Genomic DNA, 20,053 nt, shown 5'->3' with positions numbered 1-20,053 from the left:
GCAAACTTTAAAAATCTTCTTTTTCTTAAATAAAGAGCCTAGGGCTACTAAAATTGGTATGTAGTGATATCTAATAGTCCTCCACCAAATGTGTTCAAATTATTCACCTGGGCTCAAATTTGACCCGGCCCCGGGGGTCACAAAACTGAACATATGACGTTTACCAGTCGAAATTACTGCGGCCCTTTGGCTGTGACCAACAACAACATCAACATCTTGTAAACATGAGATAAAACCCTGTCATTTAGTGCCATTTTAGGTCAGATGGTGACTGCTTACAAAGGCATTGAAGTAAGAACATGTGTTATGAATGTTTTTCTTATAAACTGAAAAAAGTCAGGTTTTATTTATATATGTCTAAAGTGACCATACATGTGTATATCCGTATAAAAATATTTTGGATGACATGTTAATTTCATGTCTTTTTTGTAGTGTTTAAACCAGTTTAATAATATGTTATTAATTTTAAATAATATATTATTGATTTTAAAAACACAACTTCCATGAACATAATTATTTCAAGAAAAGTCAATATATGATACTGCACGGTAAACTCAAACTTTGTATCCAAGAGAAGGTGTTGAAATTAATGAAGTGCAATGTTCTTAACTATCGTATATGCTGCTTTTGAATGACTAATGATTAATTGTTCCATTTGTGAATAGTGACTCATGAATTGTGGATATGATTGTCAATTGCTCAACAATCCATATATATTTCTGACCATTTTTATAATTTTCTTAATATAAGTTATGAATTGATCTTAGAAGTCAAATGTATTACTTAATTAAATACATTTATAAATATAAAGAAATAATCTTTAGATTATCATAATATTCTCAGGCCTGTTGGTCTTAGGTATTTGTGGGTTGATGAGCAATTTCTCCTTTTATCACAATTATTTCTACCCTACCTATTCCTTTTTAATTTAATTGACGTCTGCAACCTCTTTCACATTGGGAAAGTCCAAAATGTGTTGTTTGGTAAAGGGTTAAGGCATTTTGATTCCTATGGGTCTTGTAAATCTGTTTCAAATCAAATGCTTAGATTTGATCTTCAGCATCTAAAAATATGTGAAATAGAAAGAACGACAATATTTTTTGGAGAGATAAATGTACCTACGTTATAAGCAAAGAACCTGTGCAACTATTTCCGGGCTTTTAAGTCTGTTTAGTTGACACGGTAGTAACTTTTTCCATATATAAAAAAATGCTCACCCTTCCAACTTTAAACGCCCAGTGGGACGAGGGATAGAAAGAGAAAGTCACATGCTTGAGTACATTTCAACCCATGCGCATTGCACGTTTTTTCGCAAAGAAAAAACAGTGGAGTGATACAGGGCCATCATGGCCCTCTTGTATACTTTACTTATTGGAATTGGTTTATCCTTTCCTCACCAAAATTTCATAATTATTTGGTTGTGGCGTATTATCCAGTTTTTATTTTGGTTATTTCTGGGACTTGAAGAACATTCAGTTTATTTCTACTATTAAATTTTCAGTTATAGTTCAGTGCCTTTTTTCACAATATTTTAGATGTTGAAATGAAAGGTTGAAAATCCTAGAATATCTAAGTTATACAAAAAATTAAATTCAGCATTGCATAAATTCTCCTACAAAAATGACCTAATCCCATAGGCCTAGAGCGGTCAGGTGCACATGGTGTATTTTCCATAAACCCAGAGTAATTTCCATACACCCCCGAGTAATTGAGTAATTGAGATATACTCGTATATTAGTAACTACATAATGGTGTATGGGATATACACCCTCAGTACTTTCATACCATACTTGAGCTGCACTCTCATATACACTTCAACACCGTTATTTCGAACACCGATAATCCGAAGTCACCGTTATTTCGAAGTATTTTTCCGGTCCCGATTTTGGTTCGCCTTTGTTTAATGTAAAATTTTATTGTTAATCCGAACTTCGTTAAACCGACAAAATCGTTAATTCGAAGTGATTCTGTCGGTCTCAACATTATTATTCGCACCTAATCATCAATCTTTAATCCGAAGTCAAAGCTGCAAAACGCTGAGCATAGTTTCACACCTTTGTCGTCTGGGCGTGGCGCGTCAAAAAGTGATAATTACACCTTTGTCGTCTGCGCGTAGCGTGTTAATTTTATAATGTCGTCAAAAGCCGATAATTACTATTTATGTAGTTTTGCATTCTTTAGTAACAAATAAACGTGTCACGTTAGGTCTGAGTAAATGTTGTCCAATGAAATTCATCTTATATAAACTCTACCTTCTGCGAGCAAAACACGGGCGGAAGTGAGTTCTTCAATGTGCTTGACAAATAGGAGAAATATGATACACGCGTCCAGTTTAGTGCTGTTCAGAGAAACATCGCGTCTTGTTTACAAAAAATGTTAATTCATTTCCGAAAATGTATTCATCTGTATTTACATGTATGACAATTTGTGCTACTCGTTATATTTGATGTGGTTTGATAATTTGTGCTATTCATTATATTTTATATGTTCTGATTATTAGTGCATATTCATTATATTTAATATGTTCTGTACTTAGAGAAAACATAAAAAGAAGAACAAGAATCGTTTTATTCCTTCGTTTGTTACAAGTCTATTGCAATCTGACTAGTTTACTTTTTTAAAGTAAACAATTATTAATAGTAGCGTGTAACCGAACCATGCGAATTCCACAACGTTTTATTATTACAGAATCAAAGAAGTCGTCTGTCAAATGTTTATTTCGAATTATCGTTAATCCGAAGTTTTTTTAACGGCCCCGACGACTTCGAAATAACGGTGTTGAAGTGTAGTATGAAATTATTGAGGGTGTATATCCCTGACACCATCAGTTACTAACAGTGTAACTAATATTACATTCTATTGAATTTTAATTTAATAATTTTGAATGGCGTGAGGTACATGAAGTTTAAATTGTGTATGCAATTTCATTCAGCTGTCAGAGCTGGTCGCTGTGTTTGTTGTACTTAGGATAAGGCCATTTTGACTCTCTCTTTCTATTTTCACTCAGGTCGCTACCCGAGGCTCGACACTTTATTTCGTACTCGCCGACCTGTCAGGCATAGACGTGATGTACCAGTTCTCCCTGGACTGGTTCCAGGACATGTTCATTGCGGCCATATCTGGTCAGATGTCCGTGAAGGAGCAGGCTAAGCGGCGCACCTCCCTCGGTGCTGGAATCCAGGTCGGCACGCCACGGCGTCACTCCACGGCCCGGTTGCCAGGGGCAACCACTGGGGAGGAGTCAGCACGAGTTGATAGGGAGGCAAGAAGGTAATCAATAAAAAAAATTCAAGCCTGCTTGCAGAAAGCTTGATATAGCAGTCACATTGGACAGGTGTATATGCTTGAGAGTGGATGTGTGAGCCTGTCCATATTGTTACTTTGTCATGTACCATATAATATCACAATTGCATGTTACATGAAAAATAATTACATGTATTACTGACAAGTTGTGTGACATTGTGCCAACAAGCTTTTAGTACTATATACCTTACTATAAATAATAACAAACTACATTAATGTTTTTCTTATATGGATTTCAAAGGCCCAGCTTAAAGGTTTGCTGATTTCGCTTTTTCTGTTGTGCCAGATGCAGGTATATGACACATAATCGATTTCTTGCACACTATCGTTAATAAATTGTTACATCATGGCTATGGTATGTCGTTGGCCAGTATTGGCACACTTTCCGATGCACATAAACGTCCCAAAATTAACAAATTCTATAGCTAGGTATTACATATAGCATTCCTCACCCATGTGTCAGGTCTGATGAGAAGGTGCAGCGTCCGAGTGTTCAGCGCCGCCAGTCCCTGGTGGGAGAGGACCCGGCCAAGGTCACCTGAAAACCCACTGGAACTCAAGAAACACATGCTGGAAATGATCAACAGGTAAACGAGGGTGGGGGGGGGGGGGGGGGGCATTTAACCGGTTTTAGCACCAGATGCTTTTCTTTCAATGCTCTAATGTGACACAGCTTTAATAATTATATGTTTAGTGTTTTTTTAAGCTCACCGTAGCAAAATGTGCTATGATGATCTTTTGTGATCACCTTTTGTCACTTGTTTGTCTAGCGTTGTCCATCGTCAACAATTACTTTGTGAACACTTAAGAGGCCACATTTATTGTCCACACAAATGCATTAAGCCTTGTTTTCCCAGGGCGTGCCTTATATAAATGCAGTGTCTGTTTCATAACTCTAAAATTTATATAAAATTGTTATAAAAGTCTTGTATATGCCATACTGTTAAGTTACTGAAAAGTGATTTTCATGACTTGCATTTTATGCCTTAACATAACTTGTTCGTACATGACTGTTAACCTGGTATATGTATTAATATTGTATTATTTTTTATATGAGCAAATTTATGAAAATGTTTCTATGTTAAGAATTTTTATAATGTTAAAATAGTGCAAAATATTTTATGGATTTCTCGTAGTTACTTAAATGGGATTCTCACAACCTTATATTATTTCAGACTTACCGTGAGTATTTGTGATTATCACAAACTGATTAGTTCGGCCTTAATTTGAGTTTTTGAGAATCTCACAACCTGACTTTATTTCAGACTCACCTTCAGTATTTACCGGGTGGTGTCGGTGGCGCTGTTCTCACGACATCAGCTGACCTTCAGCACCCTGTTGGCTACCAGCATCATGCGGTCAAATGACAAGTAGGGGAAATCAGTTATCTTTTTATGCCCCCCTTCGAAGAAGAGGGGGTATATTGTTTTGCACATGTCTGTCGGTCGGTCTGTCCGTCGGTCGGTCCGTCCTTCGGTCCATCCACCAAATGGTTTCCGGATGATAACTCAAGAACGCTTAGGCCTAGGATCATGAAACTTCATAGGTACATTGATCATGACTGGCAGATGACCCCTATTGATTTTCAGGTCACTAGGTCAAAGGTCAAGGTCACAGTGACTCGAAATAGTAAAATGGTTTCTGGATGATAACTCAAGAACGCTTAGGCCTAGGATCATGAAACTTCATAGGTACATTGATCATGACTGGCAGATGACCCCTATTGATTTTCAGATCACTAGGTCAAAGGTCAAGGTCACAGTGACTCGAAACAGTAAAATGGTTTCCTGATGATAACTCAAGAAAGCTTACGCCTAGTATCATGAAACTTCATAGGAACATTGATCATGACTGGCAGATGACCCCTATTGATTTTCAGGTCACTATGTCAAAGGCCAAGGTCACAGTGATTTGAAACAGTAAAATGGTTTCCGGATGATAACTCAAGAATGCTTACGCCTAATATCATGAAACTTCATAGGAACATTGATCATGACTGGCAGATGACCCCTATTGATTTTCAGGTCACTAGGTCAAAGGTCAAGGTCACAGTGACTCGAAACAGTAAAATGATTTCCGGATGATAACTCAAGAATGCTTAGGCCTAGGATCATGAAACTTCATAGGAACATTGATCATGACTGGCAGATGACCCCTATTGATTTTCAGGTCACTAGGTCAAAGGTCAAGGTCACAGTGACTCAAAACAGTAAAATGGTTTCTGGATGATAACTCAAGAATGCTAACACCTAGGATCATGAAACTTCATAGGTACATTGATCATGACTGGCAGATAACCCCTATTAATTTTCAGGTCACTAGGTCTGAGGTCAAGGTCACAGTGACTCAACACAGTTAAATGATTTCCTGATGATAACTCAAGAATTATTAGGCCTAGTATCATGAAACTTCATAGGTATATTGATCATGACTGGCAGATGACCCCTATTGATTTTCAGGTCACTAGGTCAGAGGTCAAGGTCACAGTGACAAAAAACGTATTCACACAATGGCTGCCACTACAACTGACAGCCCAAATGGGGGGCATGCATGTTTTACAAACAGCCCTTGTTATTTAAATATCGTCATCTGTAAACGGCCATTTGCTTCTAGTTTGTGAGATTTGACAAATTTCTTCCTCACTAACTTAACTACTTATACCGTTAACTGTATTTAAGTTAATTGGAAAATAATATATTTTGTCCCTCTTTATACATAAATAAGCATTAAAAAAAGACCAAAAATGTTTCAGAAAGAAAATATTTCAGAAAGATAAAAAAATAGTCCAATATGGCAACTAATGATTGCAAACTCCAATCAAATTTTTAGACATTTTTACTCTGCCTTATGATTATGTGTCCAGTACCTTGACTACTTCCCTTTGCAGGTTTGAGGACATTGCAGGTGTGGGTTGTATCCCACAGTTTGAGTGGCAGACGTTCCTACAGGGCAACATCCTGGCCGGCATGATGGATGAGAAGACCAGGAACGAACATGACGGTAAAATCAAACCTATCTTACATTATTTTACCCTCATTAATAAAGATTGAGAGAGGTATATTCGAGTCACTGTGTTGGTCAGAGGGTCAGTCGGCATAGCATGTTTAAAGTAGGTAATGCACTTACCCCCAGTGAAAGAATTTAAATTAACCTTTGACCACTTTGATACGTATTTTCACTCATTTGTAGTCCCTTATATTTAGTTAAAGACCTTTCTTACTAGATTCAAGTTTTTAAGGCTTCATCTCCGATTTTTAGATACTGATGAGCATGTTTAAAGTAGGTAATGCACTTACCCCCAGTGAAAGAATTTAAATTAACCTTTGACCACCTTGATACGTATTTTCACTCATTTGTAGTCCCTTATATTTAGTTAAAGACCTTTCTTACTAGATTCAAGTTTTTAAGGCTTCATCTCTGATTTTTAGATACTGATGAGAAGCAAACAGCATAAAACCTGAACAGACTGCGATTTCAGTTCTGTGTGTCCGTCTTTCCGTCAGAAACTTTGTCTAGAGCATAACTCCAAATTTATTCAATGGATTTACTTTAAACTTAGACTATAAACAGATGGCAACTAGGAGAAGTGCAGTGACCAAGAACCATTACTCTATCTACCTTAGTTTTTTAATTATCTCCCTTTATATAATTTCAAAGTAAATTTTTGTCCAGAGTATAACTCTAAATCTACTGAAAGGATTTACTTGAAACTTGAAATATAAACAGATGGCAAGTAGAAGAGGTGACTAAGAACCATAACTCTATCTACCTTACCTTTTGAATTATCTCCCTTTATTTAATTTCAAAGTAAATTTTTGTCCGGAGCATAACTCTAAATCTACTAAAGGGATTTACTTGAAACTAGAAATATAAATGGATGGCAACTAGGAGAAGTGCAGTGAACATGAACCATAACTCTTTCGGTCTTAGTTTTTTATTTATCTCCCTTTATTTATTTATTTTTTTATTATTATTGATATTTTATTTATTTATAATTTTAAATTATTTAATTTAATTTCATAGTTAATATTTTAGCTTTTCAATTTTTAATATCTAATTTTACAATAATATTTTAATGAATAGATGAGTTTTAGGAAAAATACAGTGATCAAGAACAGTAACTGTTTATAGTCTTCTATTTTAATTACCTCCCTTTCTTTCATTTCCATATATTTTATTCTCTACAGCATTACTCCAACACTATATAACTAATTATTCCTTGAAATATAAATAGATGACACAGGTGCTATGTTTTACAAATAATATTCTACTCTCTAAAACAAACATCATACAAGCAAACACATTTTGGCGAGGATTTGGCACTACTGTGACAAGCTCTTGTTAACATAGCTTCACTGGCCTTCAGATTTGAATCATTTTGTAACATCCCTAATGGAAGATACCAGGGTATATCAGTTTGCTAAGGTCAACTTATTGGTGGTAAGAACACTACTGCCATTTCTGATTTGAAACAATTTTCATCCTATTTTCATAAAACTTTTTAAAAGTGTGTTTTGACATTATGCCTCATGTAAGTTCCATGCAAAGCCAAATTGTCTCAGAAATTGTTATGTTATGGATCTTAAGTATTTAATTGCATTCTTAAAGTTCAACAGTTTTATTCCTGTTTTCACCAAGTTCGTGACAATATTGGTAAAATGCTATCTTGTCATAGTGTAATAACCTTTAATCGTTATCAACTCTATCAGAATTCAAGTTTGCTATCTTGCAAAAGTGCTGATCTTCTTGTAATTATATGTTGGTTAAGTTCAATAACCTGGCAATTTTAAATTTAATTAAATAAAGCTTAGCTCAAGTTGTATTTTATTGATTCTAGTGGTTATAATATGTTAAGTTTGTTATAGACCAGTAGACTATGTATGCTTGTCAATGAATGATTGTTCAAGGATATTATCTAACTTGTTTGGATAATGCAACTATAAATATGCTCTATTGTTGACCACTGATATATTAACACATGGTTTGGCAACTTAACAGATTGACAACAGATCAATCCAATTTTGTCATTAAAAGTATAAAAAAAAACAAGCTATTTTAAGGATTAATTTCTAACAATCTGAAATACCAAATTTACCATGAGTGTTTTGAAAATCTCAAATGAGAAGCATATTCTCTTTAAATTGAACCTGTCTCGAGCAATAGGGCTTTAATGCAGGTGCGTAAAGTGTCAACCCAGGTTAACTTAACCGCAGTCCACACAGGTGCATAAAGTGTCAACCCAGGTTAACTTAACAGCAGTCCACACAGGCTAATCAGAGACAACACTTTACACACAGCCCGTTTTTCCAGAACAAGCCTCATTAGTTTTCATTCCTTTTGCCAGGTTTGAGCCCCATGGAGCGACTCGAGTCTCAGGCCCAGAGTGGAGACCCGAGCTCCAAGAAGCACAAGCGCCCGCCGCGCTGGGTGTCAGAGGCCATGTGGGCGCAGTGCCAGCACCTGGAGGCCAGCTTCACTACCTTCAACAAACTGTGTAGGAGCATCATGAGCTTCTACGGCCAATGGAAGATGTTTGAGACAGCCCCTGACCCCTACCAGCTCATGGGTGCAGAGTTCGACCCAACAATGGTCTCTTACGGTACGTCTAACATCAAACCCTCCCATGACTTTGAGTAATTTTAACCCCTTGCCACTTATATGCTCTTTGATCTGTTTTTAAACATTCTGCAGATTTCTTGCAGGCTGTTCTTGTTTGATGCTCCTGGAATAATTGTTGCCATTTTCACTATGCTTCTGAGCTGTAAAGGGGTTATCTGAATAAATGTTTTTATCTTAATTATTCAACGGTAGGAAATTAAAGCTAATATGTGAGTGTAGTCATTATTTAAAGATTTAAAAATTATAGTCATGGGGATTGAGAAGAAATGCACCTTTATTTTTCTGATATGCATGTGTAAGACTGATCCTTAGGAAAAAGTACATGGGTCTCTGTCTCTTTGTCCTCAATATTTTTATTCCATGCCCCAATCTTTACTTGGACCAAGCGATAAAATTATCTGTTAAATGGGCTATTCTGCACCAAGTATTGTCATGTTTGTTTGTCAAAATCTTTGTAAAACACAGATTTTTGTTTTGTTAGTTTCTGGTATGGTCATGTGCTGCATGGTCCACGTCTATGTCAAACACAGGTTTTTGGTTTCATTTGTTTCTCTTTTTAAGCAAACAGTGTAAAACCCTTTGTAAAAAAACAACAGTTTACATGATTGAGAAATAAATTAAGGTCATAATTATTGACACATGAATTAAGGTCATAATATTAATTTCATAACATTTGTTTCGCCCCACACACACACATTTTATAAGTGAGGCCTGCAAAATGGGTGACAGTATATCCTGGTGAGCACTTTGGGTCAACTATAAAGGTCTTCTTGTAAATGTATATGTACTCAGTCAAAATCTTAGAAAGCAAAAGAAAGTATGTAAAATCAGACGCTATTAATCACCATGGCATTTGATTTCATGCTGTGGCATTCTTGTTATATATGGGCTGTGCTCTTTGAAAAAGGGGTTTAATTCATGTGCGTCAAGTATTGTCCCAGATTAGCCTGTGCGGACGACACTTTCCACCTAAACTGGATTTTTGCTACGAAGAGACTTTCTGTAAACGAAAAATACTATAAAAGCAGAAAGTGTCGTCCCTGTTGTAATCTTCTACGACACTTAACGCACATGCATTATGCCACTTTTTCACAGAGTACAACTCATATGTATTTAAATTTCTGCATTTGTAAACATTTCAAAATCACATGCAAGTTCCCCTGTTCCAGACAGTTGCATGTTTATAAATCATATAAATGTGACACTTGTTAAAGTGCAAAAACAAAAATATTAGAACCAGCCACCTGGACATGATATGTTGTTGTGTTTTGCGTGTTTAGATTTGACATAAGTTGAACAGTTTCCCATATGTGACTTTGACAGAAGTCCCTTTAACTCCTTTCTGTTCTTGACATTATTGGTGAAACACTGTTTTAGGCCTGATTTCTGATGTACTTTATATAAATATTGGCTATTTATGTATTTTCTGTCAGTGACAACATTCTTGCAGATAAATTTTCTATCTACAGAACAATATGACGCACATCATGCCAAAATGGGTGTTAGTCAATTTGCGGCATCTGTGCAGTCTGTTCAGGAGATACCTTGTTTGTTACTGAGACCACAAAACCTTGCGTGACTTTATAGCGGACAGCATAGCTCCTGACTAGACTTCACAGTTGCATTGGCTGGTCTGACTTTATAGCGGACAGCATAGCTCCTGACTAGACTTCACAGTTGTATTGGCTGGTCTGACTTTATAGCGGACAGCATAGCTCCTGACTAGACTTCACAGTTGCATTGGCTGGTCTGACTTTAAAGCGGACAGCATAGCTCCTGACTAGACTTCACAGTTGCATTGGCTGGTCTGGCTTTATAGCGAACAGCATAGCTCCTTACTAGACTTCACAGTTGTATTGGCTGGTCTGACTTTATAGCGACCAGCATAGCTCCTGACTAGACTTCACAGTTGCATTGGCTGGTCTGACTTTATAGCGGACAGCATAGCTCCTGACTAGACTTCACAGTTGTATTGGCTGGTCTGGCTTTATAGCGGACAGCATAGCTACTGACTAGACTTCACAGTTGTATTGGCTGGTCTGGCTTTATAGCGGACAGCATAGCTCCTGACTAGACTACACAGTTGTATTGGCTGGTCTGACTTTATAGCGACAGCATAGCTCCTGACTAGACTTCACAGTTGTATTGGCTGGTCTGACTTTATAGCGGACAGCATAGCTCCTGACTAGACTTCACAGTTGCATTGGCTGGTCTGACTTTATAGCGGACAGCATAGCTCCTGACTAGACTTCACAGTTGTATTGGCTGGTCTGACTTTATAGCGGACAGCATAGCTCCTGACTAGACTTCACAGTTGCATTGGTTGGTCTGACTTTATAGCAGACAGTATAGCTCCTGACTAGACTTCACAGTTGTATCGGCTGGTCTGACTTTATAGCGGATAGCATAGCTCCTGACTAGACTTCACAGTTGCATTGGCTGGTCTGACTTTATAGCTGACAGCATAGCTCCTGACTAGACTTCACAGTTGTATCGGCTGTTCTGACTTTATAGCGGACAGCATAGCTCCTGACTAGACTTCACAGTTGTATTGGCTGGTCTGGCTTTATAGCGGACAGCATAGCTACTGACTAGACTTCACAGTTGTATCGGCTGTTCTGACTTTATAGTGGACAGCATAGCTCCTGACTAGACTTCACAGTTGCATTGGCTGGTCTGGCTTTATAGCGGACAGCATAGCTCCTGACTAGACTTCACAGTTGTATTGGCTGGTCTGACTTTATAGCGACAGCATAGCTCCTGACTAGACTTCACAGTTGTATTGGCTGGTCTGACTTTATAGCGGACAGCATAGCTCCTGACTAGACTTCACAGTTGCATTGGCTGGTCTGACTTTATAGCGGACAGCATAGCTCCTGACTAGACTTCACAGTTGTATTGGCTGGTCTGACTTTATAGCGGACAGCATAGCTCCTGACTAGACTTCACAGTTGCATTGGTTGGTCTGACTTTATAGCAGACAGTATAGCTCCTGACTAGACTTCACAGTTGTATCGGCTGGTCTGACTTTATAGCGGATAGCATAGCTCCTGACTAGACTTCACAGTTGCATTGGCTGGTCTGACTTTATAGCTGACAGCATAGCTCCTGACTAGACTTCACAGTTGTATCGGCTGTTCTGACTTTATAGCGGACAGCATAGCTCCTGACTAGACTTCACAGTTGCATTTTCTGGTCTGAATTTATAGTGGACAGTATAGCTCCTGACTAGACTTCACAGTTGTATCGGCTGGTCTGACTTTATAGCGGACAGTATAGCTCCTGACTAGACTTCACAGTTGTATCGGCTGGTCTGACTTTATAGCGGACAGCATAGCTCCTGACCAGACTTCACAGTTGTATTGGCTGGTCTGGCTAAATAGCGGACAGTATAGCTCCTGACTAGACTTCACAGTTGTATTGGCTGGTCTGGCTTTATAGCGACCAGCATAGCTCCTGACTAGACTTCACAGTTGCATTGGCTGGTCTGGCTTTATAGCGTACAGCAAAGCTCCTGACTAGACTTCACAGTTGTATTGGCTGGTCTGACTTTATAGTGGACAGTATAGCTCCTGACTAGACTTCACAGTTGTATTGGCTGGTCTGACTTTATAGCGGACAGTATAGCTCCTGACCAGACTTCACAGTTGTATTGGCTGGTCTGGCTAAATAGCGGACAGTATAGCTCCTGACTAGACTTCACAGTTGCATTGGCTGGTCTGACTTTATAGCGGACAGCATAGCTCCTGACTAGACTTCACAGTTGTATTGGCTGGTCTGACTTTATAGCGGACAGCAAAGCTCCTGACTAGACTTCACAGTTGTATTGGCTGGTCTGACTTTATAGCGGACAGTATAGCTCCTGACTAGACTTCACAGTTGTATCGGCTGGTCTGACTTTATAGCGGACAGTATAGCTCCTGACTAGACTTCACAGTTGTATCGGCTGGTCTGACTTTATAGCGGACAGCATAGCTCCTGACTAGACTTCACAGTTGTATCGGCTGGTCTGACTTTAAAGCGGACAGCATAGCTCCTGACTAGACTTCACAGATGCATTGGCTGGTCTGGTTTTATAGCGACAGCATAGCTCCTGACTAGACTTCACAGTTGTATTGGCTGGTCTGACTTTATAGCAGACAGTATAGCTCCTGACTAGACTTCACAGTTGTATTGGCTGGTCTGGCTTTATAGCGGACAGCATAGCTCCTGACCAGACTTCACAGTTGCATTGGCTGGTCTGACTTTATAGCGGACAGCATAGCTCCTGACTAGACTTTACAGTTGCATTGGCTGGTCTGACTTTATATTGGACAGTATAGCTCCTGACTAGACCTCATTGTATCGGCTGGTCTGACTTTATAGCGGACAGCATAGCTCCTGACTAGACTTCACAGTTGCATTGGCTGGTCTGACTTTATAGCGGACAGCATAGCTCCTGACTAGACTTCACAGTTGTATTGGCTGGTCTGACTTTATAGCGGACAGCATAGCTCCTGACTAGACTTCACAGTTGTATTGGCTGGTCTGACTTTATAGTGGACAGCATAGCTCCTGACTAGACTTCACAGTTGTATTGGCTGGTCTGACTTTATAGCGGACAGCATAGCTCCTGACTAGACTTCACAGTTGCATCTGCTGGTCTGGTTTTATAGCTGACAGCATAGCTCCTGACTAGACTTCACAGTTGCATTGGCTGGTCTGGCTTTATAGCGGACAGCATAGCTCCTGACTAGACTTCACAGTTGTATTGGCTGGTCTGATTTTATAGCGGACAGCATAGCTCCTGACTAGACTTCACAGTTGCATTGGCTTGTCTGACTTTAAAGCGGACAGCATAGCTCCTGACTAGACTTCACAGTTGCATTGACTGGTCTGGCTTTATAGGGGACAGCATAGCTCCTGACTAGACTTCACAGTTGCATTTGCTGGTCTGATTTTATAGCGGACAGTATAGCTCCTGACTAGACTTCACAGTTGTATTGGCTGGTCTGACTTTATAGCGGACAGTATAGCTCCTGACTAGACTTCACAGTTGCATTGGCTGGTCTGGCTTTATAGCGGACAGCATAGCTCCTGACCAGACTTCACAGTTGCATTGCTGGTCTGACTTTATAGCGGACAGCATAGCTCCTGACTAGACTTCACAGTTGCATTGGCTGGTCTGACTTTATAGCGGACAGCATAGCTCCTGACTAGACTTCACAGTTGTATTGGCTGGTCTGACTTTATAGCGGACAGCATAGCTCCTGACTAGACTTCACAGTTGCATTGGCTGGTCTGACTTTATAGCGGACAGCATAGCTCCTGACTAGACTTCACAGTTGCATTGGCTGGTCTGACTTTATAGCAGACAGCATAGCTCCTGACTAGACTTCACAGTTGCATTGGCTGGTCTGGCTTTATAGTGGACAGCATAGCTCCTGACTAGACTTCACAGTTGCATTGGCTGGTCTGACTTTATAGCGGACAGCATAGCTCCTGACCAGACTTCACAGTTGCATTGGCTGGTCTGACTTTATAGCGGACAGCATAGCTCCTGACCAGACTTCACAGTTGCATTGGCTGGTCTGGCTTTATAGCGGACAGCATAGCTCCTGACTAGACTTCACAGTTGCATTGGCTGGTCTGGCTTTATAGCGGACAGCATAGCTCCTGACTAGACTTCACAGTTGCATTGGCTGGTCTGGCTTTATAGCGGACAGCATAGCTCCTGACTAGACTTCACAGTTGTATTGGCTGGTCTGGCTTTATAGCGGACAGCATAGCTCCTGACTAGACTTCACAGTTGTATTGGCTGGTCTGACTTTATAGCGGACAGCATAGCTCCTGACTAGACTTCACTGTTGCATTGGCTGGTCTGACTTTATAGCGGACAGCATAGCTCCTGACTAGACTTCACAGTTGTATTGGCTGGTCTGACTTTATAGCGGACAGCATAGCTCCTGACTAGACTTCACAGTTGCATTGGCTGGTCTGACTTTATAATGGACAGCATAGCTCCTGACTAGACTTCACAGTTGCATTGGCTGGTCTGGCTTTATAGCGGACAGCATAGCTCCTGACTAGACTTCACAGTTGTATTGGCTGGTCTAACTTTAAAGCGGACAGCATAGCTCCTGACTAGACTTCACAGTTGCATTGGCTGGTCTGGCTTTATAGTGGACAGCATAGCTCCTGACTAGACTTCACAGTTGTATTGGCTGGTCTGGCTTTATAGCGGACAGCATAGCTCCTGACTAGACTTCACAGTTGCATTGGCTGGTCTGACTTTATAGCGACCAGCATAGCTCCTGACTAGACTTCACAGTTGCATTGGCTGGTCTGACTTTATAGTGGACAGCATAGCTCCTGACTAGACTTCACAGTTGTATTGGCTGGTCTGACTTTATAGCGGACAGCATAGCTCCTGACTAGGTTTCACACAGAGGTGTTAATGTTCAGGATTATTCCTGAAATCAGGATTTTGGCCCTCAAGGACCAAATTAGATATTGATATAAATCTGAGGATTTTTTTTTGGAATTTTAAGATTATCGTCACAAATGTCATCTTAAACACAAATTATTTTACGTTGACATATTGTTTACAAAGTTATAAACAATAGTTAACAAAGTTACATGAATTATTAACCCTTTTTTGCTCTGGCCCCCAAACGATAGGATTATTTTTAGGATTTTAGATTTTGGCCAATTGACACCCCTGTTCACAGTTGTATTGGCTGGTCTGGCTTAATAGCGGACAGCATAGCTCCTGACTAGACTTCACAGTTGTATCGGCTGGTCTGACTTTATAGCGGACTGTATAGCTCCTGACTAGACTTCACAGTTGTATTGGCTGGTCTGACTTTATAGCGGACAGCATAGCTCCTGACTAGACTTCACAGTTGCATTGGCTTGTCTGGAGCTACATAACACATAAGACCCATTTTTGCATGAAACAGGTAAAATAAATCCCCAAAGCCTTTAATTGGAATTTTAAATATTTATTTTTTCACATCATAACATTAATTAAATCTGTGGCAAGATTGATTAAAGCCAGTTTTGCATTGTTTTCTTCTGGTAAAGGATCAACCCTCTCAGAGGCAAAGTAAAAGTGGTTATGTGCAAACAGCATAAAACCAGAACAGCCTGCGAGTAACTCACAGTCTGAGGTCAAAGGTCAAATATATGGCTTTAAATTGGCGCAGTAAGGGGCATTGTGTTTCTGACAAACACATCTCCTGTTTATTCCTAATTTGCAAATATGTGAGGCAGAATGACAATCACAGATGTCTGCACTATACAATTGAGTTGTGCTCATGTTTACAGATGATGCAGAGAAAGAAGCTGGTAAATCCTCAGAGGCAGGTATCATGTTTCCGTGGGAGGACTTGACGCTCTTCCAGCGTCTGATCCTGATCAAGATCCTGCGTCCGGATGTGCTGACGGCCTCGTGTAGCCAGTTTGTGCGCGAAAGCATCGGCCATCGCTACCTATCTGCGGGATCATTTGACCTGAAGGAGATTTATGAGGAGTCCACAGCTAAGACGCCCCTTATTTTCATCTTGTCACCAAGTGAGACACTTTGAGTGATCAATTTGTCTGACATTGTTATTTATAGCAAATAAGTTTGGAATGTTTCATTTTGTAACTAAGTAAGAAGTTTGGATTTTTGTTCACGCAAAGTTTTACTGTCAGAACATTTGATGATGAAAAAACGAAAATATTTATTTATGCCTCGTAGAACGGGAGGTACTAAGAATTTGACTTGTCTCTCAATACCTACCTATGTCCCAAGGCTTGTTTTTTTAACTCCTCTTTAATCACTGGTTGGTTCTCTAAGATGATAGATAAGAAAAGATATTGGGTCGTGACTATTTTGGTGGAATTATGGCCCTTTGTCTGTTTTTCCAACATGAATATATTGTCGCCTGAAGCTTTGTTTTTTAACTCTTCTTTAACAACTGGGTGGGTCTCTCTCAAACATTCACAAACTTGGAAGGAATTTTGGCAATGCTGAATTTTGGTAAATTTGTGGCCATTTATCTGCTTTTCCACAATACAATATATGTTGTCCCAAACGTGTGTGTCTTTAAGGCCTCTTTGAGCTCTGGGTAAATACTGCTAAACTTTTATAGTAGAATGATCTTATGTGTAGATCATCCTGAGAGGATGCAATTCAGGCTGCAGTTTGTTTTGGCTGAGTTTTGTTTTTCCACTATGGAATGTATTTTCCCAAAGTTGTGTGTATTAATTAGAGGATAATACACGGCTGAGCCGGGCCGGGCAGTGATAATCAGCCCACAGGGAGCATAACGGCCCGAGGGATTATTATAATATTAAGAATGTGAATAACAGTGTTGGGATATAAAACTGGAATGAAACTGGTATTGTGGTAAGGCTGCATTTTCGATTTCGTTAAAATGTCGAATAATGCGATGTTTTGTTGAATAATTGATTGATTAAATTTAATAAAAGTGTAAGTGAATTGTTATTTAACTGTTCGAAGGAAATGGATGTTGAATTTAAGGGGTAATTTCTTTGATGAACAAGTCGTTCCTTTGTCAGTCGATTAAAGAATGTCTATCCACAAAGAATTGCCTGCTTACATCCAGTGCTTTAAAATGGAAAAGGTGGATGGCGATCAAGAAATGTGTCCAAAATTTTAACTCGTCATGGAAGCAAATTAAACTTTACGAAAATAAACATGGTTATTACACAACTTCGGTGAGTAGAACAATAACCTAGATGTTTTACTTTTGTATGGCTAAGACTGGATGTGGACGCCATTTTTTTCCGGTTTAACGTCTTGGCACACATTCCGAGGGCCGTATATAAATAATCGGCCCTAGGCTCGAATATTTATAATGACCCCGCAATGGTGATAATGACATGAACAACTGTACAAACTTGTTACTATATATAGTAAGGTATGTATTATTTCTCTATAAGTACTGAGTGGACACTGCAGGCAAATCATGGATGACACTTTCAGCCTTAACAGGATTTTTGCTAAGAACAAACAATTTCCTTTAAACAAAAAATTCCATTAAAGCAGAATGTGTCGTCGTTGATAAGCATGTGCAGACTGCACAGGCTACTCTGGGAAAACTCTTAAGGCATATGCATTAAGCCCCATTTTTCCAGGGCAAGGCTCTTATATAAAGCAGAAACAACTGTTTTACATTCAAACCCTTGTTTCCCACAGGCTGTGACCCGGGTGCCCAGCTGCTGAGGTTTGCCAAGGAACTGCGGGGCTCCGCTCTCCACCTGGATATGATCTCCCTGGGGAGGGGCCAGGGGCCCAAGGCTGAGGAGCTGATAGCCAAGGCACAGATCCTGAAGGGCAGATGGGTGTTCCTCCAGAACTGCCACCTCGCCAGCTCCTGGATGCCCAAACTGCAAACACTTGTAGAAAAGTAGGTGCTGTTATTGTGATACTATAAAATTTTTATGTCCCCCACTATAATAGTGGGGGACATATTGTTTTTGCCCTGTCTGTCTGTTGGTCCGTTGGTCTGTCTGTCTGTTTGCGCCAACTTTAACATTTTGCAATAACTTTTGCTATATTGAAGATAGCAACTTTATATTTGGCATGCATGTGTATCTCATGAAGCTGCACATTTTGAGTGGTGAAAGGTCAAGGTCAAGGTCATCCTTCAAGGTCAGAGGTCAAATATATGTGGCCAAAATCGCTCATTTTATGAATACTTTTGCAATATTGAAGATAGCAACTTAATATTTGGCATGCATGTGTATCTCATGGAGCTGCACATTTTGAGTGGTGAAAGGTCAAGGTCATCCTTCAAGGTCAGAGGTTAAATATATGTGGCCCAAATCACTTATTTTATAAATACTTTTGCAATATTGAAGATAGCAACTTGATATTTGGCATGCATGTGCATCTCATGGAGCTGCACATTTTGAGTGGTGAAAGGCTAAGGTCAAGGTCATCCTTCAAGGTCAGAGGTCAAATATATGTGGCCCAAATCGCTTATTTTATGAATACATTTGCAATATTGAAGATAGCAACTTGATATTTGGCATTCATGTGTATCTCATGGAGCTGCACATTTTGAGTGGTGAAAGGTCAAGGTCAAGGTCATCCTTCACAAGGTCAAGGTCATCCTTCAAGGTCAAACATCATATAGGGGGACATTGTGTTTCACAAACACATCTTGTTGATATTGGTGGGCATGACATTTTGTGGTTTTAAGCAAATTTACTTTTTTGTTGAAACATAAATTTGTGGATTTTGAGAAAAAAATGAGGAATATGTTCCGGTCATTTTTTGATGTCTTTTTGGAAAGTCATGGATAGGTCAACCCACGAAATCAATAATAATATATGCCCAACAAATGTTAATGATTTTACAGTTACTGTAGTTGATTAAGTCATTTATGGTGAGGTTGAACTGGTGTTTTGATCATTTATTGTTAGTCATTGAAGTACAATTTATGTTATATTATTATAATTGAGGTTGAAATAGAGTTTCATTGTCTATTATTTTATCATTTATATGCATCTATTATTTTCTTTTTTATCTGTTTATCATTTATATAAAGCTATTGTTTTCTTATAAAGGGTTGTGTGTAATTTATCATTTAGGTGGAATTATCACTAATTAGTCATGGCTTGAAGTTAACTTTATTTGCCACTTGCATAATTTTGCGTGTGAATTATTTTTCTTTTCGTTTTTTTTTAACTAACAAGTTCATGTTGTGATAGCAAACTCTTCCAAATGGTCTAAAAGCCTTTTTTTGTTAAAATATTTTTTTTCACTCACTTTTTTTTTTCGAGTAGCAACAAAAAGTATTTGCAAAACTATTGTTTTACTTGCAGTGTGCCAGTGTGCAAGTACTAATTTCAAGCCCTGAATTTGTGAATTGCTGTATTTTTAAAATGAAGGTCAAGAAAAGTTTATCTTTGAGCTGGAAATATTAAAAATGATCATTAAGGTGGATCATCTAATATATGTGACGCACTCTGTGAAAAGGGGGTTTAATGCATGTGTGTTAAGTGTCGACCCAGATTAGCCTGTGCAGTCTGTGCAGAACGACACTTTACGCACATGCATTAAACCCCCTTTTCACAGAGCAAGGCTCATATCTTTTAGATTGAAATGTTGGTTTAAGTAAGAACTTTTTTAAAC

At 39.0% G+C, this 20,053-nt stretch overlaps 1 protein-coding gene across 1 annotated transcript in view; it reads left to right on the top strand.

Moving 5' to 3' along the window:
• Window positions 1–20,053, top strand: part of LOC127874702 (dynein axonemal heavy chain 6-like) — a 279,888-nt gene that overhangs the window by 223,855 nt on the left and 35,980 nt on the right. Inside the window, 7 exon segments of the mRNA XM_052419240.1 lie at window positions 3,008–3,240; window positions 3,825–3,890; window positions 4,569–4,673; window positions 6,191–6,303; window positions 8,648–8,902; window positions 16,231–16,476; window positions 18,110–18,320. Of these exon segments, the coding sequence (XP_052275200.1) occupies window positions 3,008–3,240; window positions 3,825–3,890; window positions 4,569–4,673; window positions 6,191–6,303; window positions 8,648–8,902; window positions 16,231–16,476; window positions 18,110–18,320 (1,229 nt within the window).

This window comes from Dreissena polymorpha, chromosome 3, assembly GCF_020536995.1.
Source record: "Dreissena polymorpha isolate Duluth1 chromosome 3, UMN_Dpol_1.0, whole genome shotgun sequence".
Classification (NCBI taxonomy): Eukaryota; Metazoa; Mollusca; class Bivalvia; order Myida; family Dreissenidae; genus Dreissena; species Dreissena polymorpha.
The sequence above is the reverse complement of the archived record's forward strand: the minus strand, read 5'-3'. Positions and strand labels throughout refer to the sequence as shown.